This window comes from Canis aureus, chromosome 21 (assembly GCF_053574225.1).
Source record: "Canis aureus isolate CA01 chromosome 21, VMU_Caureus_v.1.0, whole genome shotgun sequence".
Taxonomy (NCBI): domain Eukaryota; kingdom Metazoa; phylum Chordata; class Mammalia; order Carnivora; family Canidae; genus Canis; species Canis aureus.
Window position 1 is genome coordinate 18,216,739 of NC_135631.1, and position 27,603 is coordinate 18,244,341.

Sequence of the window (27,603 nt, forward strand, 5' to 3'; positions counted from 1 at the left end):
TCCATTTCTCCTTTGAGTTCTGGGTTCTCAGCACTTATATGCTGCCCTGATGGCAAATTCTACCTAGTAACAGACTCCACAGTATTTAGAGGGTAGGTGGTCACTTTCTCAGCCACCACTGCCTTTAGTGGGGACCTGCTCATGCCCAAGACATTGCCTCTAAAGAAAGGCATCACTCCTTTCCATCTTTATTTCAGCCGGAAGAGCTTCCTCTTCATATTCCCAGACTGGAGCTGCTTTTTATGCTTCTTAATGCTGTGTCTCTAGGGGCCCAGCAAAGACCAGTACCTCTGCCCCCTGTTCCTCATGACACCATTGCTCCTGACTCTCCTCTGCTTTGGATTTCTGTTAAGTGCTGTTACATGCTCTCTTGGGGCACTAGAAATATCTGCTTGCTTACCTTCTGTATTACCTTGAAACTCAGAAACGCTTTAATATTTTTGCTTTTGAATATACAGTCAAACAAATTTGAGGTTCGTTACCCCCTTCTTACCATTACCCAGATTTTTAAAGTATTCACATCTCCTCCACACAGCTCTTGTGTTTTCAGGAACTTGGCCCTGAGCCTAACTCTAGAAATGGTCTGGTTTGTCTTAAGCTGGATAATCCATTCTCCCAGTAAAATGACCTAAACTACTCCAAGTGAGGATGAATCTCAGGACTTTCACTTGCAAAGCTGGAGAAAAGAGCTCTTACTCCCTCTACTGGTTGTGAAAGAGACAGCATGAGGCTGGTAGCCATCCTACTGCCATAGAAGTACTTGCTAGAACTTGTATGGAAAAATAATTTGAGGACGCTCTATGTATTCCAAAGAATAACTGGCCAAATGAATTGAGAAATTTCTCTTTGAGAAATATATGTATGTATATGTATATGTGTATGTGTATGTATATGTGTGTATGCGTATAGTGCTCACAGGTGTGTGTGTGTGTGTGTGTGTGTGTGTGTATTGCTCACTGGTGGAAAAGCCTCATTCCTTCAAGGTAGATTTTATTTTTTCAAATAAAAATAGAAGTTACTCAGAGTAAATAGGTAGATGATCGGTTTGAGTAATAGTATTTCTCTGTGTTTCATTTCATTTTGTTTTGTTTAAGAAAACTCGTGAATGGCTTCCTTGCCTCTAAAACAGTGGTCCTGAATGCAGCATCTCTTCTTGAATAAATATTACCACTTACATTCACTGTAAGGAGAAAAAGTCTTCATCTCTTAATTGCATCTGATGAACACTGGCTTTTCTCTGACTTTTTAAATATATAGATTCTATTGATATCTCAAAATAGCCAATCTAAACGAGAGCATATTATAGCACTTGAACATTCTTTCTTAAGGGCTAATGCCTCAAGTATACTTTGTCAAATCACCAAGGCAGCCAGGAACAGTATTATATTGGCACCTGCATATGACATCATAGAGTGCAGCTAATGTTAAGGAGGATGTTTTAACAGAAGAACGAATACTTTGCTTAGTCTGGTCTCAACCAAACAGGGCAAGAAGCCTGATGGCTCCCTGTGTGGAACTCCCACGTAGCTTGGATATGCTGAAGATCTTGTCAACTGTTACCACTTCCTTGTAATTCTCAAAACCCCCTTATAATCCATTCCCGTGAAGGAGACATATGTGATCAAGTTTAACAAGAATCATTCTTTAAGAAGTCTAAAGATATTAAGTTGATCCTATTTTAAAAATACCTCCAGTAAAGTAATTTTCCTCAGTAACTTAAACTCTAATTTTTTAAAATAAATAATCATGCACTTATTTTAAGACTATGGTAAGAAAGACATAGTGTAGATCTTGCCAATATCTCTTTTGAGAAAGCAGGACTCTTTCTGAAGCTTACTTGAGGTAGGACATGGGAAAGTCTGATTCATTAATAACTGAAAAACTTTTCTACAAATATACTTATGATGCTTTGAAGAGGAACAGATAATTAAATGGAGATTTTCTTCGTGGCTTGGCTTTCCTAATCCAAGCTAGAAATGATCAAATTATCCCTTATAGCAGCTTTCTTGAGAGATAAAATGGCCATCTTGTTTGCCTTTTTGAGATAATTGTGAATTTGAGAAAAATGTGTGTTTCATTTAAAAAAAACAGCTTTATTGAGATATAATTGATATACAAAAGACCTGGACTTACTTAATATACACAATTTTATGAGTTTGTAGAAATGCATACATATGCAAAAGGAATTTTCAAGCGTCTAGAGGAGATCTGGTTTTTCACTTTGGGTAAACAGAGTGACGAAAACAATTTGAAGACATTTTGCCACCTTTTAAGATGATTCAATTATCTCAGTGCAAAAAAATAACATAAAATGAATGTTATGGGTGCAAATTAAGAGAAAAGTTAGTGAACAGGAGTCCCTCCTTTCAATTTCTTTTGATTAAAAAAAAGTGCCTACTGTATGGAAGTAAACAGGAGACTGGTTATGGATTTAATTGCAAACAGTGCCTAGTACATACCACAGGAAACAAAAGTTTGTCTCCAAACATGTCAGTAAGACATTAAAACTGAAAGCCATTTTATTTATCAATGATGTCAGTACTCAAAGTAGTGCACTTAACATCTACTTCCTCTTGAAAAAGAAGCACATGAAGAGAGATGCAGAGAGCTTAGGAGGGGCATTGGGATTCCTGACAGCGAGGATAATGCATTGGTCATGGGAAAGTGAGTCACGGGGAAATGAGGAAGGCATGGAAAGGCCAAGTTATGAGGTGATGGGAGAGAAGACATGTGCAGGGCCATCACAAGAGTGAAAATGGGAGAAATTTGAGAAAACTGGCAATGAACTGAATGTGTGCATGTAGAAGATGCATCTGCAGAGGCACAAGTGGCCGGACACAACTCTAAATTTAAGTACCTGATTTTTAAAAAATAAGTACCTGATTTTTTAAAAATAAATCTACAAACTAAGAAATCTACAACCTAAGACTCCAAGCCTAGCCATGTAACGTCTAGAAGTTCATTCCCTTTACCTTCTCTATGTTCCTACTGAGCAGCAAAGCAGTAACAACACAGCACTCCTTCCTCTCCTGGTTTAAATTTTGCAGGGGATCTGCGGAGACTGCAGGCTCAGCTGGGATTACAGAGGGAAGAGTTTAGTGAAGCAGGGCTGACAATAGGTCTTGTCATCCTGCTCCCTGAAGATGCCCTTTGACAGCTGTGTCAGGCAGAAAGCACAGACGAAGTGCTCAGGATGGAACTTGTGGCCCATGGCACTGATGCAGCGGCCGGTGATGGGCTGCCCACAGCCGTGGCAGAGTGTTCCTCGGCGCTGGTGGTAATGGAGCTCGCAGTACGGACGTCCATCCAGTTCAAAGAAGGAGCCAGAAGAAAAACTGCTGAAGCAGTCCTGGGGGAATGAGGCAAAGAAAAAGAAAAGGAATGCAGATGTCAAGTAGTAGAACGTCAGCAAAGTAAAACTTTCAGCCTTGAAATTCCCACCAGTTTTGTGACAAACTAAGGTGAGAATATTACCTGCTTGCCAAAGAGAAGAGCAAATGCCCACAGTAGGTGCTGTTTTGTGCCTCCTCTAGCGAGCCCATGTTAATCCCTCACCCCAAGCTGTGAACCCTCTTCCCAGTTGCTGTTCTGCCCCTCAGAAAGGAAGACCCTTGACTCTTCCTAAATCCAAGAGATAAGCGAGTATACAGACCCCACACACAAAGCATTCTGGGTGCCAGACGGTGTCCATGGCCGAGAGGTAGTTTTCCAACACTGGGCGGTTGCAGCCACCACACTTGGGTGAGAACATGGCTAAGAAATCCTTCCGGCAGTATGGCTTTTTGTCCTTCTCATGAAAGCCTGGAGAGGTACAATCAACAGTTCATTGTGGGGTGACACCTTCCACCAAGTTGGAGGCTGAGAAGAGGCCAATGATTTCAACTCTCCCAAACTCAGCGTCCTCATATTCAATACCAACCTCAACAGCTCATCATAAGAAACACAAGGAAGGAAGGAAGGAAGGAAGGAAGGAAGGAAGGAAGGAAGGAAGGAAGGAAGGAAGGGACAGGAGGCAATGGGAGACAGGTGCATTAGTGCTGGGCCTGGTGTCTATTCCTGCTTGACGCCTTTGCCCTGCACAGCTCTGGCCCAGGCCTTGGCGTGGCCAGTCTCACCTTATGATTCAGAAATCAGCTCAGAGGTGCCTCTTACCAGCCCATATCTATCAGTTCATCTTTTTAAAGAATCATCTTTCTAGCATTTACCATGATCTAAAACCATCTCTGTGGTCTGTATTCCCACACTGGAGGAGCATTAGCTCTGAAACTAGATACTGTTGGTCTTGCCATATTATAACTCTAGAACCTAAAACAGCACCTGGAGAAAAGGGCTTAATCTTTAAAAAGAAAGGGCTACAAAATAATAATTTACAAATGGATGTAAGATTCTAAATGTAACAACTGAAACCATGCAAAGACTTGAGTCAAAAATGAATGGGTTCCTCTTTAACCTGGCAATGAGAACACTGTGGCTCAAAATTTAAAAGCAAGTTAAAAGTCAATAAATTTAGCTCCATTAAAAATATATATGAATGACTTTGTACATGACCAAAAAGCACCATAAGCAAAGCCAAGACAAGGCACACACTGAAGAAAAAATTTGCCAATTATATCTCAGAAAAGGGGGTGGGTTAATAAAGTAAATAAGTTAAAATAAATCATGAGGAAATTGAAACAGCCAGCCAAATCAAGGATATGGAACATCTTACAGGACACAGGTTCCGGTTTCTTGGCAAATTATTGGTATCAAAAAATAGGAAAGAGAGGATCATTACAGGACTTTTAAATTTTGAGAGGTAAAATGGTCAAATGCAAGGCATATGCTTTGCTTGGATGAAACTGATTGAAACAGACTGATTCAAATGACATGATTTACAAATTTGAGAAGTTTTTTATATGGGTTTTATATGATAATGAGGAATTAATAATTTCATTAGGTGTGAAGGTAGTTATGTTAAAAAAAAAAAAGTCCTGACTAATCAGTTAAAGATGGTGCATGTTGAAGTATTCAATGGTGGCATAAGATTTCTATGACTTGCTTTTAAATATTCCAGCAAGAAAAAGGGATAGAAAGGGAGGTGGAGGTTAGAGGAAATTAGTTTGGCAAAATTAGTTTGGATAATTGGCGAAGCCAGGCAGGAAGCAATTTCCATAAATAAAATAGTAGTCAATTTGTTAATGTGTGAAGGCTTTCTCTTTAATACTGGACATCTTTACAGTTGGGCTCATGTTAGAAAACCCCTGACTGGAGCCTTACACATCCTATGTCCAGATAAAAGAGGATGAGAAACCCAAGGTGACTATTTTTTAAACTCTTTAAAATAAGTCATCCTCACAACAGAGACAAATAGCATAAGACAAAATACTTTTGGTAGTCATATGTTCAACATGAGTAAATCATGAAACTCAAAAGAAAAAAGTAAAGTTCTAATTTTTGTTAACTTGTGGTTTAATTTCTAATTTTAGCTAACTAGTAAAAACAGTGTTAAATAAGTCTACCCAATACTGGAAAATCCATGGAATGATTCACGTATTTATATATTCCCAGGGGATAAAGTTAAATGTTAGTATTCTTTTGGAAAATCATCTGGTAATATGTATCAAAAATTTTTTTAAAAGATACAGATATCTTTCTCTTGGGAATGAATCAAAATAATCAAAAGAAAATGTTGCATTTACAGATATTCACTGGGGGGATTCCTGGTTGGCTCAGTGGTTGAGTGTCTGTCTTTGGCTCAGGGCATGATCCTGGGGTCCTGGGATCGAGTCCCACATCAGGCTCCCCAGAGGGACCCTGTTTCTCCTTCTTCCTATGTCTCTGCCTCTATCTCTGTGTCTCTTATGAATAAATAAAAATCTTTTAAAAAACCGAAAAACAAAAAGGATATTCACTGCAGTGCTATTAACATACAAGAAGTAATCTAAATATACTGTTATGAACACAGTGGTTTACAATATTTGGAACTGTAAATAAAGCCTCAATGAATATACTTAAACACATAATTTTTAATAATTCGTCTAGATAAAGGAATAATGGAATGATTGATATTAATGGAATAATAATGGAATAATTGATATTATTAAAATTATTATTATAAAATTATGAAGCCACATGAGGAAATGCTTAAGTGATAAAAAGGAATTTTAGGTACACCTAAGTTATGTATGCATAAATATTAACAAATGGAGAAAAATATGAACAGGGAATTTTTTTATTTTTATTTTTTTTAAAGATTTTATTTATTTCTTCATGAGAGACACAGAGAGTAGTGAGAGACACACACAGGCAGAGGGAGAAGCAGGCTCTATGCAGGGAGCCTGATGTGGGACTCGATCCCGGGTCTCCAAGATCACACCCTGGGCTGAAGGCGGCACTAAACTGCTGAGCCACCCGGGCTGCCCAGGGAAATTTTTTTTTTTTTTTAAATTTTTATTTATTTATGATAGTCACAGAGAGAGAGAGAGAGGCAGAGACACAGGCAGAGGAAGAAGCAGGCTCCATGCACCGGGAGCCCGACGTGGGATTCGATCCCGGGTCTCCAGGATCGCGCCCTGGGCCAAAGGCAGGCGCCAAACCGCTGCGCCACCCAGGGATCCCCCAGGGAAATTTTTTTATGTTGCATTAGGTTAACAAGTTAATAAGTTAAAAGTGAAGATTTCTGCAAGATTTTTTAAATTGTCTTTACATTTAAAAAAGAAAAATATAATAAACCAATTCATCTTCAAACATTTAAGTAATGTGTGCCCTTAGCTTTGAAAATCACTTCTCCCAGATTCCCAGATGGCTTGGTCCTACATGTACCTGAAAGTCCCGCAAGAACAACTGACCCAATCACCCTATCTCAAACAGCACCCTGTCTACCACCCCCTCTCCTGCATATAGAGTAAATTATGAGTGGCTTATAAGTATAGAGTAAGTTGGTTAATTAATTGACTAGTTTTGATCATTATCTGTCCTCTCACTAGAATATATGCACCATGAGGGTGGGAAGTTTGGGTTTTTTCACTACATCCCTAGTACCTAGAGCGGTACCTGACACATAGGTGGTAGTTGCTCAATAAATATTTACTGAATGAGGAGACATATGAACAATGATACAACAGCACAATCGAGACCATCAGCTCCACAAGTAATGTAATTTAGAGTCTCTCTAGGCCTAACAACAATATGTGTAAATAGGTGAACTTTTCTGTAAGGGACTCTCCTTAGCACTTATCAGGAGAGCCTGCCTAACATGAAGATGGCTATTAGAAATCTCATTTATGCAGCATTTGCTTTGTACTGGTTCCAACTGACGGCTCTACCTGCAGTATAAATTGAAATTAAATCCTCTACCGCAATGCTCCCATCTTACAAATGAGAAAAGGGAGGCTTAGAGAAATTACATATAACAAACTAGTCAGTAAGGGATCTGATGTTCATACCTGGGCCTAACTGCAAAGCCTAACTTCAATGTCATGCCCCTAATTTAAGTGCATCCTGGTGTTGACCTCTCTGTGGGGACTGAGCATCAGTTGAGCCCAAGTATCATAACCCAGAAGCTTTGTCAATATGAGAGCTCCACCTGCACCCCCCACTTAAAGAGAATGTAAATAAAGCATGCACAGTGGATTGAAAAGCGACCCACCCCAGAAACATTATTTCTAGGAACCCATCTTGATAGTAGCAGCCAGATCCAAAAAGGCAATAGGAGCAGCCAGAGATTGGGACCCAAGTCATGTAACTACAGTTTTTCTGTTATCTGATCACTTTTTGATATCCCTTGCTTTGTTCAACTATGTTGTCTTTGAAGAGCAGACAATTGAATCAGCTTCTGAGGCCTATAGATTTAAGAATCTAAACTAATAATTTTATAAGCTTTCCTATGTTCTTCTAAAGCCCTGAGACACAGAAGAACTCACTTTACTTTTTCTACCTTATCAAAGAATGTCTAGAGTCCAATCAAGTACAACTGAATGCAGGAAGGCCTGCCACTTCAGAAAAACAAGCCAGCACCCACAACCATACTCCTTGCTTTTGTGTAGCACGGTATTTCTCAAACTTTAGCATGCATCCAGCATCTGGAGAGCTTGTCAATATGCAGATTGTTTGGCCCCAGCCCCAGCGTTTCTGATTCAGTAGATCTGGGGTGGGGCTCAAGAATTTGCATTTATGCTCTATAAAGCAAGTGACATCAAACTGAACTTGCCTTTAAGTAGGTGTTACTTGAGAAAATTGTAAGACATGGCAACTGACCTAGGAATGACCCTCATCTAGGCATTTGCAGGGTAGCTGGTCTCCAGAATGACACAGCAGGGAAGGAACAGCCTCTGCCGCCACTAGGGTGAGTCTCAGGAGAGGAATCAAAAGCAATCAGCCAAACTTGCTGTGATGCCCTTGCATTTAGTGATCCAATAAACTGAGAAAGTTTCAGCAGTTACTTTCCTGGAGGCTCTCTTTGGGGCCAATTACCTCTGGAGGACGGATGAGAAACACTAACAATTAAAAGTGCCACAGGGAGAGAGAGAGGTATTTATACTCTGGTGAGGCTCTTAGCCACAGGGGAAATTAGGGAGCACCTGCATGTCCTGGATAATGAACAATTTAAAAAGAAAGACGCAAGCACTGAGGACCTGGTCCCTAGGGGAGGATGCGAAGGCCTGAAATGCTTAGAAACTTGAGCCTTAAAGAGGAATTTTCTTATCTGAAACAAAAATGCAGATGAATTTAATTTCCCAGAAGGCTCAGTGGTTAAGTTCTCATTATAGAAACTCTGTGTATGACTATGTGATTTGGGGTGAGGCCAGGTGCCACCTAATTAAAGGACCAACCATATGGCAGGAGACCCATTTACAGAAAGCAAAGGATAAAAAACAAAAATATAATCTAGGAAGAGCTTTTGCTTAATAAACGGCATTCTTTTGTCAGGTGTCTCAATAAATGTTTTAAGCATGGCCTGATGAGGACATGAAGTCATAAATGACCTAATCTGCCCTATTTCAAGGGGGGCTGAAGTCATCAATAATGAGTATTAGCTACCTTCATGGGGCTTTCTGGTCATCCTATGGATAGGATAACTTCTTTTGTATCTAACTTACATGCCTTCTGGAAATATGTCTGTATTCTATTGCTCTGGTCTCAGGCAACTTCCACATCATAATCATCTGTGGGCAGTATTCACTAGCTGACTGTTCTACTCAACTAACTCTCATGCTTCTTTGGCTACCAGTACTATATACATTTACTGTGACACACTTTAATATGATTTAGATTAAATCTCAATAAAAAATCCTGCTTAACTAAAGTACAATCTAGAAATGAAATACCTAATGATTTGTGAAAAGCACTGACCAAGCTTCACTGAACAAGCAAATCACTACAAAGTACTTTGCTGGTGGATTATGTCAGTGCTACTATATCTGGGTCTATTGTCAATAAAATGTACCCTGTGGGTGCCAAGAAAGTAAAGCAGAAGAACTGAGTCTCTGTCAGGGGGCAGTGGTGATGATGTAGAAACAACCTACAGAACTTGCAGAAATGGGACCTGAATTTCAGTTCCAACTCTGACTTTCTAGCCATGTAACTTTAAGAAAATTATGTTACCTCCCTGAGGCTCAGTGTTTCCATCTATAACCAAGAAAATGTGGGATAAAAATACCCTCACAAGACTGTGGTGGGGATTAAGGGAATAATAGCTAGGAATATGCATAATAACATGCCTGACATTTAGATGAGTCTCTGTGCTGGTGAAGGGCAGGATACATGGGATTATTTCCACTCCCTCTTGAAATACCGCCAACACGACAGTTAAAGAATTATTTAAAATAGAAGCACCCATAAGGAATAAAAGAAAAGGAGAGGAGATGCCATAGATGAGATATCAATAAAATCTTCCAAAATTGTAAGTAGGTCTAAGAGTGGTGACTAGCTTGGCAAACAAGAAAACCAAAGCCTGCATTTCTCCAGAAGGGAGGTGCAAGACAACTCAAGCAGGGGAGAACCATAGCATCAGAGGGGCTCAGAAAGTGAATGTACAAGATGGTCTTCAAGGTTGGAAACAAGATTGGCTGAAAGTCTGGAGAGCCGTTAAGATGATCAGACCCCCTCCTGCCATAAGATGCAGTGATTAATTCTAGAAATATCAAACCAGAGAGTCTCAGGCACTAAAAGACCTAAAATATTAATAGTCGGGGGTCTCCCAGCAAAATGGCTAGAGCATGCTACTTGAGTACCATACAGTTGAGTCCACCAGTCGACAAGTTCTGCTTATACCTGCAACACTTTTAGCGTTTCATTCTTAAATAGGAAAACAGGCAAACAAAGATTGGCAGCAGCTGGCAAAGACTAACGTAACAAGGTGTAAGGAACAGGATGTAACATGTCAAATTTCAAACTGAGCTTTAGGACACCCCTCAAAGTAGATAGCCACGAACTGTTTACATGATTAATGAACTCCTCACTCAGTCTAAGGAAATAAAACAGGAAGAGAGAAAGGAATATTGAGAGAGAGATTTCTTTGGAGAAAGCTCTGGGTGCTTCACTCCCAAGAGGGATGAGGTATGGTATGGTTCCAGCTAATCTCAAGTCAAGAGAGGGATTCACTGGGGCCACTCAGAGTGCTGGATATGTGTCCCTAGCCATCAGTGGGATATAGTTGATGGTATTTGACTCACCCCTGGAGAAAGTCCCTGTGTGAGTCTGGCTGAACAGAGAGACACAGCTGTTAAGTGACTACAATCCCACTGAGTACAAGAAAAAAGTGCCACTTTCCCATGGTCTGTAAATGAAGCCGTGAGCGAGAGAGATACCCCAAAACACTGTAATCACTTCTGAGAGATCACCGGAGGGAACAACGAAAACTCCGCAAAACTGATCTGTGTGGAATGTATCCTTAAACGTGCCCAGCAGAAAATAGCTATAGCTAAGACAAGTGAAGGGTAATTGAGACTTTGAAGTTGGACCTGTACTGAATCCACAAAAGCATCCAAGAAGAAAAAAAAAAAAAGTTAAACATCTGCCAGGTCCAGAGAGCAAGACACAAATTTATGACGGTACTAGGCAGGTCAGGACCTTCGTGCCCTCCAGGCTCACCTTCCTCCCCCCCTGTCTCAAGGGGTCAAATATCAAGATGAGCAACAAGGTGAGGGTGGTGGATGCTAAAGGCAGGAAAGGACATATAGATGGTCTCCAGCTACATAAAAGGCCCAACCAGCGGAGCATGGTAGTCACTTCATCTTTTATTTATTTATCTATTTGTTAAGTGGTGGTCACTTTAAATAAGTTGGATACTTTAGCTATTACACAGACGGAATTACCCAAGGACTTAGTTTTGTGTTTTGTGTCTGAAACTGATTTAGGATTGTTTATTGAGAGTCATCGGAAAAGACATGGGACTGCCCAAGTTTTTATTTAGGAGAGAGGTAAATAGTTTCCCAACTGGGTTAATTCAAAAAGGACAGGAAAAAAACAAACAAAATGAAGAAGCTTTCTGATTCCAGGCGTGAGTCATACTTGTTCTGAACAAACATAAAAAGAAGTCAGAAAAAAAAAAAAATCAAGGTAATTTAGAAGAAAGAAGGGGGGAAAAAAAACTTCCAAAGAGAGAAAAACAGATTGCACAGAAAGGATCAGGAATAAGAACAAAATCCTAAAACCTTCTCAAGCATAGAAGCTGAAAGACAGTGAAGCAATGTCTTCAGAATTACAGGAGAAAATAGTTTCTTTTGCCTAGCATTCTATGGCCAGGCAACTTAAGGTAGACAACAGAATAACAATATTTTCAGATATTCAAGGTCTCAAAAGTATTACCTCCTATTCATTCTTTCCTAGGAGCTGTTCCATCCAAATAAAGGTAGTACCATGTATTAAAAAACTCGGGCATCCAGGAAACAAGGGTCCAAAGGAAAAAGGCAATCAAGCAGTAAAAGGAATTCCCATGAGAATGGCCCAGAATAAATGCTTCACAGCAGCCCTGAGGAGAAACCATTTCGGGCCGGGGCAGGAGGATGGAAGTCTCCTGGACGGATGTCTCCAAGACAAAACAAGTGGGACTGACCTACTACCAGATGTGGCTGACCTTTTGAGAATGATTTCACAGTTCTGTCAAATAAATTACAGCTAGGTACGATGAAAATTAAGCTAGTGAAAAAAGAAATCTAAATACTAACTTCAGGACAAAATTTATATGAAAAGAATACCATGAGAGGAATACTAATTTTTACTGGTCTCCATGTGCCAGGCACTGTTCTAGATACTGTACTGCTGCTGTACCCTAAAATCCTCATAATTACCCTGTAAGGTAACATTACAGGGTAGGAATTATTACTGCACCCATTTCACCCATGAGGAAAGCAATGTACGGAGGGGTTAAATGATTTGAATGATATCAGATAGCTAATAAATACCTCAGCCCAGACTTGAACCATGTAGCCTAAACTCTAAAATCTGTGCTCTATTGTAACCGTAGTTTGCCACAAGGCTCAACAATGAACAATATTTTCATGGTTGTCAATCTTTACACATTGAACACTAGTCTGACCTATAATTATGAGCTGATTATATATATATATTGAGAGAATAGGGGGGAGGAAGTATGTTGGGGTAAGGTGGGGTAGTAAATCCTCATCTTTTCTGATAGAAAGTTAATACATGAATGAGAAAAAAAAAGAAAGTTAATACATAATGGTTAAAATTAGAAGAAAAAAAAGGTCAATCTATAGTAATATAAGTATATTCCTTAAAATACACAATAGCAGAAGGAAAAGCTGAAAACATTTGGAGAGGATAACTGGATTTGGGGGTAGAGAAAGGAAAAGCAAAGGACTGACCCTTTTCAATATTACCCTTAACATAATATTTGACCTTTTAAACTATGCAATTATATTTCCTTAAGAAACCAATTTAAACAAAATTTATAAATATTAGGGAAAGGTAAGGAGAGATGGCATCTAGTACTGAAATGGGCACTTGGCTGCTAGTGGCAGGAGCCAGGGGGATCCCTAGGTGGCTCAATGGTTTAGTGCCTGCCTTCGGCCCAGGGCATGGTCCTAGAGTCTTGGCATCCAGTCCCACATCAGGGTCCCTGCATGGAGCCTGCTTCTCTCTCTGCCTCTCTCTCCCTCTGTGTCTCTCATGAATAAATACATTAAAAGAAAAGAAAGAAGAAGAAGAAAAAAAAAAGGAGCCAGGAACACCACAGCAGACTGAGGAAAAGTGCTGCTGGTCCTCTTCTAATGACCCGGGACATACCTTCTGCACCAAACACCTCTCCGCAGTGAGAGCAGAAGAAGTGCTCTGGGTGCCAGGTTTGGTTCATTGCCGTCAGCACTCTCTGGAAAAGGAACACACATGAAGATATTAGGAAACCGCCGAACTATCCACCAGGACCACCATGCTAAAGCAGGGAGGGGGGTACTTACATCCAGGATGGGGGCAGCGCAGTAAGCACAGCGTGGGGAAAAGAGATGGTGGTAGTCCTTGGAGCAGTAGGCCAAGCCACTCCGCTCAAAGAAGGGACTGGAGCCAATCTCCTCTTTGCAGTGAGTGCACACAAAGTGCTCTGGATGCCAGGCTTGCCCTAGAGCATGGATCACCTGCGGAGGAAACAAAGTATGGCCTGCCACTGCGGTTGGCTGCTGGAGGGCCTATAGGTTGCACAGTTCCGGGCAGCATTTTGCACACTACATTCCATGTGAGCGGTTCCCCCTGGAGTTACACAACTCAGAGGCCTGGCCCCAGGTCCCACCTAGGTGGTCTGTCGTATGCGCTCTGCGGATAGTGAAAGGGTGCCCCGTTTCCTGACGAATCGTGCTGATGAAGTCTGTAAATGTTCATCAGCAAGATACTGCTCTGGAGAGTGGAGAACCAAAATGGAACCCAGTCGTGACAGACAGGGATAACTAGAGTCTGGCCTGGAAGGGATCCCTGGAAGATGAAAAGGCATAAATGACAGTTTGTATTCCTCTGGTCTCAACACCTCATCTCATGCCCCATGCAGGGCCAGAGCTAGGGGCCTTTTCTTGTGGTTTTGGTGAAGGATGATGCAGAGCAGGAGTTGTGGCCATGATTTGGAGCCAAGTCAGCGGACCGGGAATATTGGGATAGAGGGGGCAATGGCAAAGCACCCACTCCCAGGTCCGGCAGTCCAGAAAAGTGGTTAAGAGTCATATTCGGGTGTCAGGCTCTCCCAGGCTCAAATCTTCCCTCTACCTCTTTCTAGACCTGGGACGTGGCAGTTAACAACCCAGAGCCCTTGGTTCCCTGGTCTTTACCAAGGAACAATAACAGAGTCTCCCTTGAAAAGATCATGAGACCATTAAATGAGGGAATACTTGCAAGCCCTCAGCTTGGTACTAGGGCCTAGAGCATGGTAAGGGATGAGTGATCATTAACTATTACTAAAACATCTTAGGAGAGAAGGCCATAGAGTAATCCTTGGTGGGACAGAGACAGACATACACACAGACAGTTGGCTACAGGACCAACATCTCGGCCCGTCCCACCTTTCCAGCAATTGGTTTCTGACAGGAAGCACAGTGGCCCTTGGGCACTGCAGCAACTCCGAGGTCCTGCAGATCCTGCTCCAAACCCCCCAGCATTGAGTCCAGGGAGGTCTTGGGATCCTGCTTGTTTGCTATGTGTTTCTTGCTGGCATCTTCTTTCATTGCAACCTGGCACCAGGGAAAGAACCATGAAAAAAATCAGTCTTGTGTATATTTCCCCTCACTGTCATCTTCTACACAACCTCACAAGCTCACCTTGACTGACCAGTGCTTTCTTCTGTACCTGACCTCTCTCCAAGGCACTGGAAGAGTCCAACGTTGGAACACCAATAAAAATGCTTTCATCTCCCTTTTATCCTAAATTCCTCAGGCCAGATATGAGTAATCTTCCTCCATTTGTAAATCTTTTCTGACCATGAGAAATTGAGTGTATGAGGATAATACCTTTCTCACTTCCACAATGACCACAAGTCAACAATGAACCCTATCTTCTTTTTACCCATTTATTTTGCAATGTTTATTGAGCACCTAATTTGTGCCAGTCACAGCCCCAGGGTCTTGGTACAGAGCAATGTATGTGATGACCAAGAGTCTGCTGTCTTGGAGTTTACTTTCTCTGGATGACAGACAATGAAGGATTAAATAAATATATGATGTAATGTCAGGTAGAGATAAGACATAAGTTACATATCAAGATAGAAGTGACAGAGGGTGGGGCAGTGAGAGAGAACTGATTTGGATGAGGGTGATCAGAGAAGGCCCTCTAAGGAAGGGGCATTTGCACAGATATTTCATGATGGGTCCAGGAATACTGGGAAAAGCATTCCCAGTGGGAATGAAGGCCCAGAGGAAGGGAACAGTTTGTTATGGTAGGAGAAAAGTCAGAAAGGTTGGGGGTGAGGGGGTATTGCAGGAGCAGAGGGAGTGAGAGTAAACGTGGTAGGAGAACACTATGGAGAGAGAGGCAATGATCCCAGGGGGCCCTCATGGTAAAGTCAGATTTTATTCCAAGGGTTATGGAGATTCTGGAGGAGTTTAAGGATGGGAGCGAAAGAATCTGATCCATTAGACGCCTGTGGTAGCTGAGTGAGGAACTGAGTGTAGGCAAGCAAGAGTGGCATCAAAGGCACTAGTTAGGAGGGAGGTCATTGTTAACAGTTCAAACCAGAAATAATAACTTGGTCCAGTGTTAGGGGAGAAGGCGGTGAGAAGCTGTCAGATAATACTTGCTGATGGATTGGATTTATTTAAGTAAACCCCCAAAACAGTTATCATAATCCATTCAAAGGAAAAGCCTCAAATTACAAAAAAAGATGCCCTGCTTGTCCTTCATCACGTCATGTCCTGATTCTGTCTCTCTCAACTCCTTTCTGACTGGGCTACTACTATCGACCTAATACTTCCTGATCAGGAAACAGGTGCTCACGATGTCCTCCACGGCATCATATTTGCACGCACTAGACAGACATTCAAAGTCTCCCCTCCGCTGCCCTCACTTTACCTTTCCAATCTCATCTTTCATTCCTCTCTAAAAGCCTCCATTGTTTGAGGCCAGCCAGGCTCCCTGCAGTCTCCAGAATGTGATTTGTTACTGTCTGCCTTCAGGCCTCTACGTATCCTATTTTTACTGCCGGGAACAACCTCACATTATCTCACTCATCCAAAAATGCTCATTTCCCTTCAAGAAACTTATCAACTGACAGATTTCCTTCCTCCTCTATTATATAACATTACTTAATGTTGAAGAGATTAGTGTTCAAAAGGTTAATGTCTGGAAAGCCCAAAAAGGTTGTCAATATTAAGGAGGTAAAAACAGTTTTATGTGTATACACACATCTACCTATACACCACTATATCTATCTATATCTACATCTATTTACTTATATACTCCAGCATATTTCTGAATGAATATGTAAGAAATGGGTAGAACTGGATGGCTGGGCACAGGGTTGACAGGGAAATAGCTCACTGCAAACTTTTGTACTTTTGATTTTTGCACAATGTGAACGTATGGCCCATTCAAAAAATAAACAGATATTTTTGAAAATGTAAATAAACCATGACATATGCTAAGTCAGGAAACACAATTAAAACTCCTAATATAGATTTTTTCCCCAGTATTTTCAGATAGACATTACAAGGAGAAATGCACCCAGTTTTATTGCACGCATTAAAGAAAAATTTGAAAAAAATAAAAAAATAATAATAATAAAAAAAAATAAAGAAAAATTTGTTTCTGAGGTTCATTCATTTGTTCCCCTGATGAGTCAGGAACTGTGCAGGCATTGGGAGTCCAAAGGTGAGCCACAAAGATAAGGTCCCTGACCTCCCCAGTCACACACCTTTTTATAGACTGCCTTGTAATGATTTCAGAGCCACTCATGTGTGCATATCAAATCCTCCAATCAATTTACAGTGGTTGAAGTCTCCACCTTAAGAATTCTAGACTAGTCCCCTTAATAAATTATTAAGCCCACTTCTCTGATTTCCATCCCCTGCCAGGCCACGTGAGCTCACCACCCATGCTCTCGAGGCTAGAACAAGGAGGCGGGTCTTATCTCAGTATGGGGCTCAGGACTCCCCATCCTCCCTACTTTCAACGCCATGCTCTGATCGTCCTGGCTCTGCCTCACTTTGCCTTCTTCTGCCTGACTCAGGCAGGTCTCTAACGGTCCTGCCACATTTCATCGCACGTTAGATGCCTGTGCCCTCACAGCTCATGCCAACTGGAATGGCCTCTGCTCTTATCTCTTTATGTCCAAACCCTTTCCATTCTTCAGAGTCCATCCCACATCCCATCTCCACATTCCTAATGTTTGCTGCACATATTTTGATAAACCATCTGTGTTTTAGTCTCTGGATGTTACACGGGCTTCTGCTTCATTTTACCAAGCACATTCTATACTCCTTGAGATCAGAGCCTGCATCGTATTATCTCTTGTGTCCAGATAACACATAACACAAAGTTGAGCTCACCCACTGAATTAAATTTAGTCTGGGAAAAACGAATGACAACCAAGAGTTCTAAAAGCAGATGGCATAACTGAGCTCCAAGGAGACACACCCAGGAACTGTGCTCACCTGGGTCTGCATCTCACACAGGTGGGCCATGAGCTCATCCAGCTGAGCAGCTGCTGATGTTTTAGGAGGATGTGGTATTTTCTTTGGCTCTTGGACTTCACTACAGGGAGAAAAAGAATCCTAACACATCAAAACTCAGATAAATATTCAGTCACACATAAAATACCAAAAAAAGCAGTTTTGACTATTAACCCCTTAGATGTGAGTAAAAACTAGAGAAAGAGAGTATTTAAAAATCGGTAGTGGACTAAAAATCTGAACAAGGTCTTTCGGTCTTTTGTCTCTATGACTTGGTTCTGGTCATCTCAAAAACTGACCATTGTTCTCAAGTGCATGAAGAAAGGTGCTGGGGACCCCTGGGTGGCGCAGCGGTTTGGCGCCTGCCTTTGGCCCAGGGCGCGATCCTGGAGACCCGGGATCGAATCCCACGTCGGGCTGCCGGTGCATGGAGCCTGCTTCTCCCTCTGCCTATGTCTCTGCCTCTCTCTCTCTCTCTCTCTGTGACTATCATAAATAAATAAAAAAAAAATTTAAAAAAAAAAAAAAAGAAAGGTGCTGGATGGGTAGCTGGCAAGACCATCTCCCCCAACAGCCAGGTGCAAAGCAGGTTCTAAAAAAGCCTTTGAGGGGCACCTGGGTGGTTCAGTTGGTTGAGTGTCTGCCTTCAGCTTAGGTCATGATCCCATGATCCATGGGATCAAGCCCCACATCAGGGTCCCTGCTCCTCCCTCTCTCTGCTTGCCCCTCCCCCTGCTTGTGCTAGCTCTCTCTCTCTCTCTCTGTCAAATAAACAAAATCTTAATAAAAAAAAGACCTTTAAGACAATGGCCAAATATACATTTTTTTTATTTTCAAAGCGTTCTGTTTAAATTATAAAGTATTACACCTTCTTTCACCATCAGGCGAAAGAAAGATAAAAACCAAGTAAGAATAAAGAGCAAGCATCAGCAAACTAAGGTCCACAGGCCAAATGTGGCCATGGCCATTCACTGACATACTGCTGCTTTCTTACAGAGTTGGATGGTTTCAGCAGAGACCCTGTGGTCTGCAAAGCCTAAAATATTTACTGTCTGTTCTTTATAGGAAAAGACCACTGACAGAGTTTAGACAATGTACATGGTGTCGGTTTTACATTCACATAATTGTGAATACACTGATGAATAAAAGTTGGGCCCAAGAAACAGAATACAGAGTCTATTCAAACACTTGCCCAATTGTTAGTAAATAAACTGCAAGAGAGCACAGGATAAAGCTCAATAAATTCTAAGAAGTAAATCCTACAGATCATATTCTTCTATTGCTTTAATGAAAGTGCAAATTGATCATAAGAAATTTACCTGCTGAAGAAAAAATAAAGCACTTCCAAATAATTCTTGTGATGGAGAAAAAATATAAACTGAATTTTCAACCATTTAGAAATAGCAATGAAAGCACATATACACACACATACCCTTCAGAGTGAAAAGCAGTAGGTTATTAAAGGGAGAAAATAATAAATGGACTCAAGTGCGTATTGAAAAATAAGATACTAGACACAAATAAAACAGCCAACTTAAAAATCTCAAAAAAAAATACACTAAAGTAATTAAACAGAAGGACTAAAAGCATAAATTATTGAACAGAAAACAAATAGAAACTGATTTTTTGGGATGCATTGTGTAAATTTCAAGGATATAGAAAATATGGAAAATCACCAAATAAGTTCTATAAATATCACAGAAACACAATACTATAATCAGACAAAGAGAGAACAGTGCATGTGTGTACGTGTGTGGGTGTGAAGGGGGAAGAAGGAAGTATAATAAAAACAGCAAAAATATGTTTTAAAAACATCCTGGCTACATAGTGTTATGCCAGTCTTTAAAGCACGGTTCAGCATTAGGAAAAGGATTACTATAAATCATTATACTGAAGAATAGAGAAAAGCTTTAAAAACATATTGATAGGTCCTAAAAAGCAGTAGGAAACAAACTTCACCACCATTCCTGTTATTGAAGATCGAGGAAAAGAAGTTTCATAACCTGATAAAATATAAGAAACCTATAATGAACCTCATATTTAATGGTCAAGTACTAAACACATTTCTAATTAAAAGAAAAGCTCTGTGCTCAGCAGGAAGTCTGCTTAAGCTTCTCTCCTTATCCCTTTGCCCCTCCCCTCCATCTAAATTAAAATAAATACAATCTTAAAAAAAAGAGAGCAGAGGAGGACAAGGATCCTACCTACTATCATTGCTGGTCTGCAATATTACTGCAGACTGCATTATCGAATGCATTTAAAAATAAAAATAAGAGATTTATATATTAGAAAAAGACAAAGCATTCTCATTTCTATTTTCTCTTTTAAATAGATGGTATGATCACTTACCTGGAAAATGTAAGATAAATGATTGGATAATTATTAGAAGGTATAGAAAATATCAGGATGGCTATTAGATACAAGAATAAAACACAGGGTTGCCTGGCTGTTTCAGTGGGTAGAGCAAGACACTCTTCTCATTTTTATTTATTATTTATTTATTTATTTATCTATCTATTTATTTATTTTTAAGAAAGAGCATGTGCAGGAGCATGAGCTCGGGCAGGCGTATGGGGGGAGCAGGGGTGGGAAGAGAGCAGGAGGCACAGAGGGAGAGAGAATCTTAAGCAGGCTCCACACTCAGCCTGGAGCCATATGAGGTCTGAGATCATGACCTGAGCCAAATCCAGAGCCAGACACTTAACCAACTGAGCCACCCAGGGGCCCCTGAGCATGTGACTCTTGATCTTGGGATTGTGAGTTCAAGCCCCACACTGAGCACAGAGCCTACTTAAAATTTTAGAATTAATTCATTAATTTTTAAAAATTTAAAAAGAATAAAATGAAATAATATCTTTCCTATATACCAGTAATAGCCAATTCAAAAATCCACTGGGAAAAAGGAACATATTCAAACTACCAACCAAAAAATGATAAAATATTAAAGAATAATTCTAACAAGAAATGTTAAGACTTCTATGAAGAAAAACCCACCGGCAGACATACAAGACACACATAAATGATGATGCATAATATGGTATCAGTTTCTCTCATTAAACCATAAATTCAATATAATTCATATAGAAATACTAATAGAATTATTCAAGTTTATTAATAAGCTGATGCTAAAATTCATGGGCTAGAACACTCAAGGTAATTTGGGTGGGGAAAAAAAGAGATGAAGAGGGAAGACCTGTCTCAATGGATGTGCTCTCGTATAAAGTGACAATAAAATTTGTGTGATGTTGGTAAAGAAACAGACAAATAGATCAAAGGAATGGAACAGAGAGAAAGCCTAGAAACAGACTCCTGAACCATGAGAATTTTGCATATGCTAAATGTAGCATTTCAAATCATCAGAAACAGACTATTAGACACAAAATGCATCACAACCCATTTGAAACACAATAAATTTAGATCTTTAACAAACTCTACACATGAATAAGTTTTAAATGAATCAAAGAAATATGTTTAAGCATAGAAGTACTAGAAGAAAATGGAGGACATTTTTTTATAATTTGGGGTGATGAAGACTTTCCTAGGAAAGGCATAAAACTAACGTGAAGGCAAAAAAGAAAATGTATCAATAATCTCAAAAAAATTTAAACATACATAAATATTTAAAACATAAATAACATTCAAATATTAAAGTCTACAAATCAATAAAGCAAGCTAATAGAAACATGCTCTAAGGATTAAAAGAAAAAAAGTAAAAAAAAGTAAGTTTCAAAAAAAGAAATTTGAGTGTTTATCACTATATAAAATAGGTTTAAGCTCAATCTTTAATATGCAAATTAAATAGTGAGATACCAATTTTTACCCATTATTCAAAAATCTGAAAGACTGATAACAGGCAATGTTGGCAACAAAAGTCAGGATTATCATACACACATACATTTACACATTTACATACATCATAGATAGCTATGTAAATTTATTAAATCCTTTGCAAGGCAGTATCTATCAATATTTCAAATGCATATATCTTTGGATTCAGCAATTTCATTTCCAGTTTCTATCCTACAAAAAAACTGGAGATACATATACAAAGGTATATATACAAGTATATTCCCTAAAACATAAAAAAGTACAGCCTTTATGAACAAATTAAAAATAAAATAAATGGACATATAATTAAATAAGTTGCAGATATATGCTACAGCATGCCATGCAGTTGCTAAAAAGAATGCAGACATAGATTTATGATGTACAAAGATTTCTAAGATACATTGTTAACTTAAAAAAGCAAAGCCCACAACAATATGAAAACTATCCTTCCATTCACCTAAATTTGCAAGCACAGATACATAAGTGTGAATTTGCACACACAAAAGTCTATAAGGAGACATATCTGACAGCAGTTAACCTACGGGGCTAGCGATTAGGAGATAGGAGGTGGTCTAACTAAGGGAGGTGGTCTAACTTTTTACTCTGTATATTTCTGAATTATTAAAGCTATTTTTACTATTAAAAGGGTAAATATAAAATTAATATAAGTAAAGAAAAATTTTAACTGCATAGAAATACAAAGAAAAAATTAAAATCACACACATGCTTCCTTTTAAGAAGCAATTAATCACTCTGGACCTGTTGGCTTGCTTATAACATTAGGCCCTTCTGATTGTGCCTAATTCCTAATTCTGGAAAATTAGAATGACTTTTTTTTCATGTTTTAAAGTGAACATTTTCCCATATATTTATCTATTTTCTTATTCAGCTTTGTCTTCATAGCTAGCGCTTGTTGCCCACCCTATGCCAGACTCTCCATAAAGAGTTTTACACATGTTCTCTTTAAGTCCTTATAACAACCTTAAGGGCTAGGTATTGTCATCCCTCAAAAGAAAAAACTGAGACTTATAAAGTAAAAAGCTTTGCTCTATGTAATATAACCAGTAAATAAGAGAGTTTGGGCCTACAGACTGCAAAGCCTATGTTCTCCAGTACCACACTAAACTATACTCCAAAATGACGTTTAAAGACTATACAGCTTTCAAATGTAGAATGTACCATAATTAAACCATTCATCATTAGTCACATAGATTGTTCTGAATTTCATTGTTATAATACAGTAAACAAATATTTTCACCCATATTTGATTAACTCCATAGAGTAAATTTTAAGAAGAATCACTGAATAATATGGTAGCTGACTCTGAAGTAATATTTGTAATCAACACTAAGCTTAGCTAACAACCCATCAAACTGACTCTGACACACCCTCTCTTATGCACACACACACAAAGCCATAAATAAAATCAAATATTTTAAGTCTTCCACTAAATATATATTCAAAAAGGAAAACACAGATGTACTACTTTACTTACTTTTGTGTATTTACCAACCAGCAAAAAAGTAAAAGGAAGATCCCTTCCTCTCTTAAGGATAAAAAGACTGTCATTTGGGTATAATATGTCCCACTACCAACTTACTTATGTTTGAGTATTTAACTATAAGAACAATATAGGAGGAAGTGGACACCTTCCCCTCTGAAGAAAAAAAAAATTTTTGTCTTTTAGGTACAACATGGCCTCCTGCCAGGCATATATATATATACTATATATATATATATAGTATATATATATACTATATATATATATTTTTTTTTTATCATTGTTTAATCTAGGAACAAAAATGGTCAGGTATGCAAGTGTTTGATTTGGTCCTTAGAGGCTTCCAAGAAAGTGCAGGGAAGCTCTTCACAACACTTTTGGGTTTTGTTTTTTTTTTTTCCTAAGATTTTATTTGTTTATCCATAGAGACAGAGACACAGACAGAGGGAGGAGAGCCTGACATGGGACTTGATCCCAGGATCACACCCTGGGCTGCAGGCAGCGCTAAACACACTGGGCCACCGGGACTGCCCACTCATAACACATTTGGATCACAATCCCTTAGTCATTGCTGCCACAGGTGTGTGTCTTTAAAAGTACAAAAGGCAACAGGACTGTCAGCACATTCTCTGCTGTTTCCCAGTGTAAAATAAATGTAGCTTCTTATATGGTTCTGTATAATTCTAGAAACCTGTCCATCTCACTGTTGGGGCATCCTTGTGCTTATTAAAAAAGATTCTTACTGATTTTTAGCACGACTCCTAGAGCAGTATGGAAAGAGAAACATTATTTTTGTGATACCCTAATAGTAACTGAGCCAATAATATAATATTCTAAATAAGAATGGAAAGGCCTTGAAGAGTTGGTGATTACATCACTACAGGAAGTGTTCCTATAAAGAGAGGAACCTCAAAACCAGAGCCTCTTTGATTTGTCCCCTCACCTCTTGAAGATGGTCAAAGTGCTTTGCTATGTCACAAGCAACAGTTTAATTCATGTGTCAGAGACCTTAATAACATACAAATACAAGAGATGTGTTTAAGAGAATACAGACTCTCACAGGAGGGACTTCATGGTGCTGCAGTTTTCCCCTGTTCATTCCTCGGCAATGTTTTTATGAATTTTTTCTCCTTGTTCTTACCAAAATTATTTTTGTTCATACATACATTTCTAAATTATTGTTCATATTGCTATCGATATATAACTACATTAGAAATGTTATCACTATACTCACTAGTACTGAACACAGTTTCAAGGTTGAGAGCAATGTTCCGTTCATTGAAGCAAGCCAGAGGAAATGGGGGAGCAGAATATAGGAATCTCGTTTCTGAGTCTCAGGCTCTATCTATATCTACGAGCCTTATCAGCTCTGAGTTACACCAGCCACAGGGATTTGTATCAGTCTATTACATATTTACCAGGCCACCTGGATTTCCTATCAATGTCCCACACAGATTGGCATGGCAAGTAGCATTCAGTACTTGGGGAGGTGTATCAGTCAAGGCCCACTCAGGAAAATGCAAATATGCTGGGAGTAAGCAGAAGGAATTTAATCCAGAAATTTGATTACACAGGTGATGGCAGAACTAAAGAAACAAACAGAAGGTATTGAGGTAATTCAGAGATTAGCCACAGTAGGTAGGCATTAGGCCAAAGGGACAAAAAGAAAAGAAAAGGGGAGGGGAGGGGAAGGGAGGAGAGGAAAAGAAAAAAGAAAAGAAAGAAAAGGAAGGGGAGGAGAAGAAAAGAAAAGAGAAAAAAGAAAAAAGACAAGAAAGGAAAAGAAAGAAAAGGCAAAGTTCTGAAAAGGCAGGGGCCAAAGTGGATAGGCACAAGCTGGAACCACAGCAGACCGGCCCTGCTCCAGCTGAAGCCATAAAGGAGGTGTGTGACTGCTGACCGGATGAGACTCTATGGAGAGAGACTAGGGCAGGAAATGTCCTGACTTGCCCTGCTTTCGCCCTCCAGGCTCTGCCTGCATAGTACCTCCCATTGGTCAAAGCCAGCAAAAGCCAACTCATCCTGAGCCTGGAAAACCCAACTGACAGGGGTCAGCTCCCCTGGAACACAGAGCAGAGCAAGAAAAGAGAAAGAAATGGGTCTGATGGGAAAAAGATCAAAGACTGGCATGCCACACTGGCATGCCATCAGTTGATCACAATGCCAGATATACAGGAAAATCGCTGTTGGTCATGCCGGTTTTTTATGTTCTAGGTTCCTGTATTCACTAATATTTCTCTTGAAGTCTTGGTTTCCTAGCTTTTAAAAACCAATATTTACTGAAAGCCTATGTGCACCAGGCACTGTTTTGTGGGTTTGCTTGTGGTTTTTGTTTGTTTTTTGTTTTTTTGCACAAGAAGGATAGACAGCATGGTCTAGGGGACATCCCCCCAGGCACTCTGCTGGAACTGGAATAAACTGGCAATGATATTAATAAATTGGCCTTGCTCCCATCAAAGCAGAAAGTGTCATCAGGTGGGAAGTTATAAAAAGACTTCGTGATAACACACGTCCTTCACTTATTTGGTGTCATGTGTGAGCACTATTGGCTGCAATTCTAGAACCAAATAAGGTATGGTGTGGTACTCTTTACCAAGCATGAGCCTTCACTATCCTGTTTCCCTTTTAATATGTTAAGCCCTTCAATTTGTTCCCCAGAAAGCTGTCTGGTTTTTTAAAAATTACCTGAAGAGAGAACAAGAAAAGCAGCCTTGGCCAGCAGAAATGCTTTTGTAAGTGGATCTGTTTCAATATGCAATGTTTTTAAAAGGAAATTCCCCACCAGCTAAATTAATCTTGAGCAGATATAGAAAGAAGAAGTACAGATTCATTAGAAGTATATATTTGTTAGTCTTCTGCAGATTCTCTCTTGTCTTGGTTTGACCCTGATCCTAGCTCTGGTTTTGTTGGCATCTTGCTGAAATTTCACTAGGTGTTTCCTCTTCCACGAACTGGAGCATGCTATTTAGAGTAGCCCGGACAAAACACGTGTGGTGACTCAAACTATTTACACTTTTTTTTCGGGTGCTGAAGGAAAGAACAGAGCCCACCAGCCTGGATAACCCATCTAGAAGCTACACATACCCCAAGAAACTGCCAAGTGAGTTCAGCAGAATTCCACCTCTGTTCAGACACTTATGGAAACAGGAGGAGGAAAAAAAAAAAAAAGGAAACAGGAGGAGGAAGAGTTCTAATAATGAATATATGCAAAAGCAACTTGTTGTCCAAACATGGACTGATAACAATCATTTAATAACTTCAATTTTTAAAAAGTATTTAATGAAAGACATACCTGTAGATATTGCACTCCTGGATATGTGTAGTATATACAAGCTGCACCTAAAATATGTGAGAGAAAAGAATGAATCCTGTTAGTAGAATGTCGGCACTAATCTACACCCAGAATTAGAGGATGTTTTTAGTTTCTAAATGGGACTGATAACTAGCATATCTCTGAGATCTTCTTGCACAAGATAGAGGAATACCAGCCATGCCACAGCAAAAGGCCACATTCTAAGTAGAGCAGTCGGCAATGTGAACAAATAATAGTGTCCCTCTCCCTGCCCTAAGAGCACTGACACAAAGAAGTTGAACGTACTCACATAGGAACCATAAAACAAACAAAATGAATCAGAACAAAGCCCGTTAGCTAGATAGGATGGTGTCTAGGGAAAGACTATAACATGACTAAATTTAACATACAAAATTAATAATAATAATAATAGTAATAATAATAATAATGAGTGTCTCCAAAGGGTAGTTGTTGACCAGCAACTGATTCAGTTATCGAACCAATATTTATTGACTGCCTGTCTGTGCCAGGGCCAGGGGAATGCAGCAGTCAAAAAACAAAACTAAATGAACATACAAAAATCGTCTACCCTGGTCTTTATATTGTGGTGGTAAGAAATAGGTGTAAACAAATTAAGAAGAACTCATCGGGGATGGGGGTGGGGGTGGGAGATAGGAAATGGGGTAGAGATGGCAATTAAAAATATATGGGTCCGGGAAGGACTCACTGAGAAGGGGGCACTTGAGTGAGGACTCCTAGAAGGTGAGGGAAGTAGCCAGATTATCAGGGGGACCATGGTCCAGGTAGCCAGCACCCTGTGGAACAGAAAGGAGACCAGGGTAGCCTGCACAGTGGATTGGTAAGACTGGGATGGGAGTAACAGGGACCAGAGCAAGTGGGTAGAGTGAACATAAAATTCATTGTTCAAAATGGGATGTTCTTGAAAGTGAATGAGGAAGGGTACCAAAAATAATGAATACTATATAATTTTTTTAAATATGTATTTATTTATTTTTTTAAAGATTTTATTTTATTTTTATTTATTCATGGAGACAGAGAGAGAGAGAGAGAGAGAGTGAGGCAGAGACACAGGCAGAGGGAGAAGCAGGCACCACACAAAGAGCCTGACGTGGGACTCGATCCCGGGTCTCCAGGATCACGCCCTGGGCTGCAGGCGGCGCTAAACCGCTGCGCCACCGGGGCTGCCCTAAATATGTATTTATTGACCAAAAATTTGACTTTCTTATACTAATGGACCTATAAGATAATTCTGTTGAAAACTTATTTTCAAAATAAAATTTTCTAGAATATATTTAAATGACATGCAGCTATAAACATTAATTTTTAAAGATTTATTTACTTATTTTAGAAACAGTGCACGCAGGGGAGGTGCAGAGGAAGGA

The 27,603-nt window shown here is 39.7% G+C and overlaps 1 protein-coding gene across 2 annotated transcripts in view; it reads right to left on the minus strand.

The window, feature by feature from the left end:
- Positions 1-2,077: 2,077 nt before the first annotated feature.
- LPXN (leupaxin) overlaps positions 2,078-27,603 on the minus strand; it is a 44,561-nt gene continuing 19,035 nt past the window's right edge. For both annotated transcript variants that reach the window (XM_077863369.1, XM_077863370.1), the window contains exons 3-9: positions 26,201-26,247; positions 17,562-17,661; positions 14,481-14,648; positions 13,398-13,571; positions 13,228-13,309; positions 3,653-3,801; positions 2,078-3,349 (exon numbers count right to left, since the gene is read on the minus strand). In XM_077863369.1, coding sequence (XP_077719495.1) covers positions 3,080-3,349; positions 3,653-3,801; positions 13,228-13,309; positions 13,398-13,571; positions 14,481-14,648; positions 17,562-17,661; positions 26,201-26,247 — 990 coding nt within the window. In that variant the 3' untranslated portion in view covers positions 2,078-3,079. The remainder of the gene's footprint in view (positions 3,350-3,652; positions 3,802-13,227; positions 13,310-13,397; positions 13,572-14,480; positions 14,649-17,561; positions 17,662-26,200; positions 26,248-27,603) is intronic.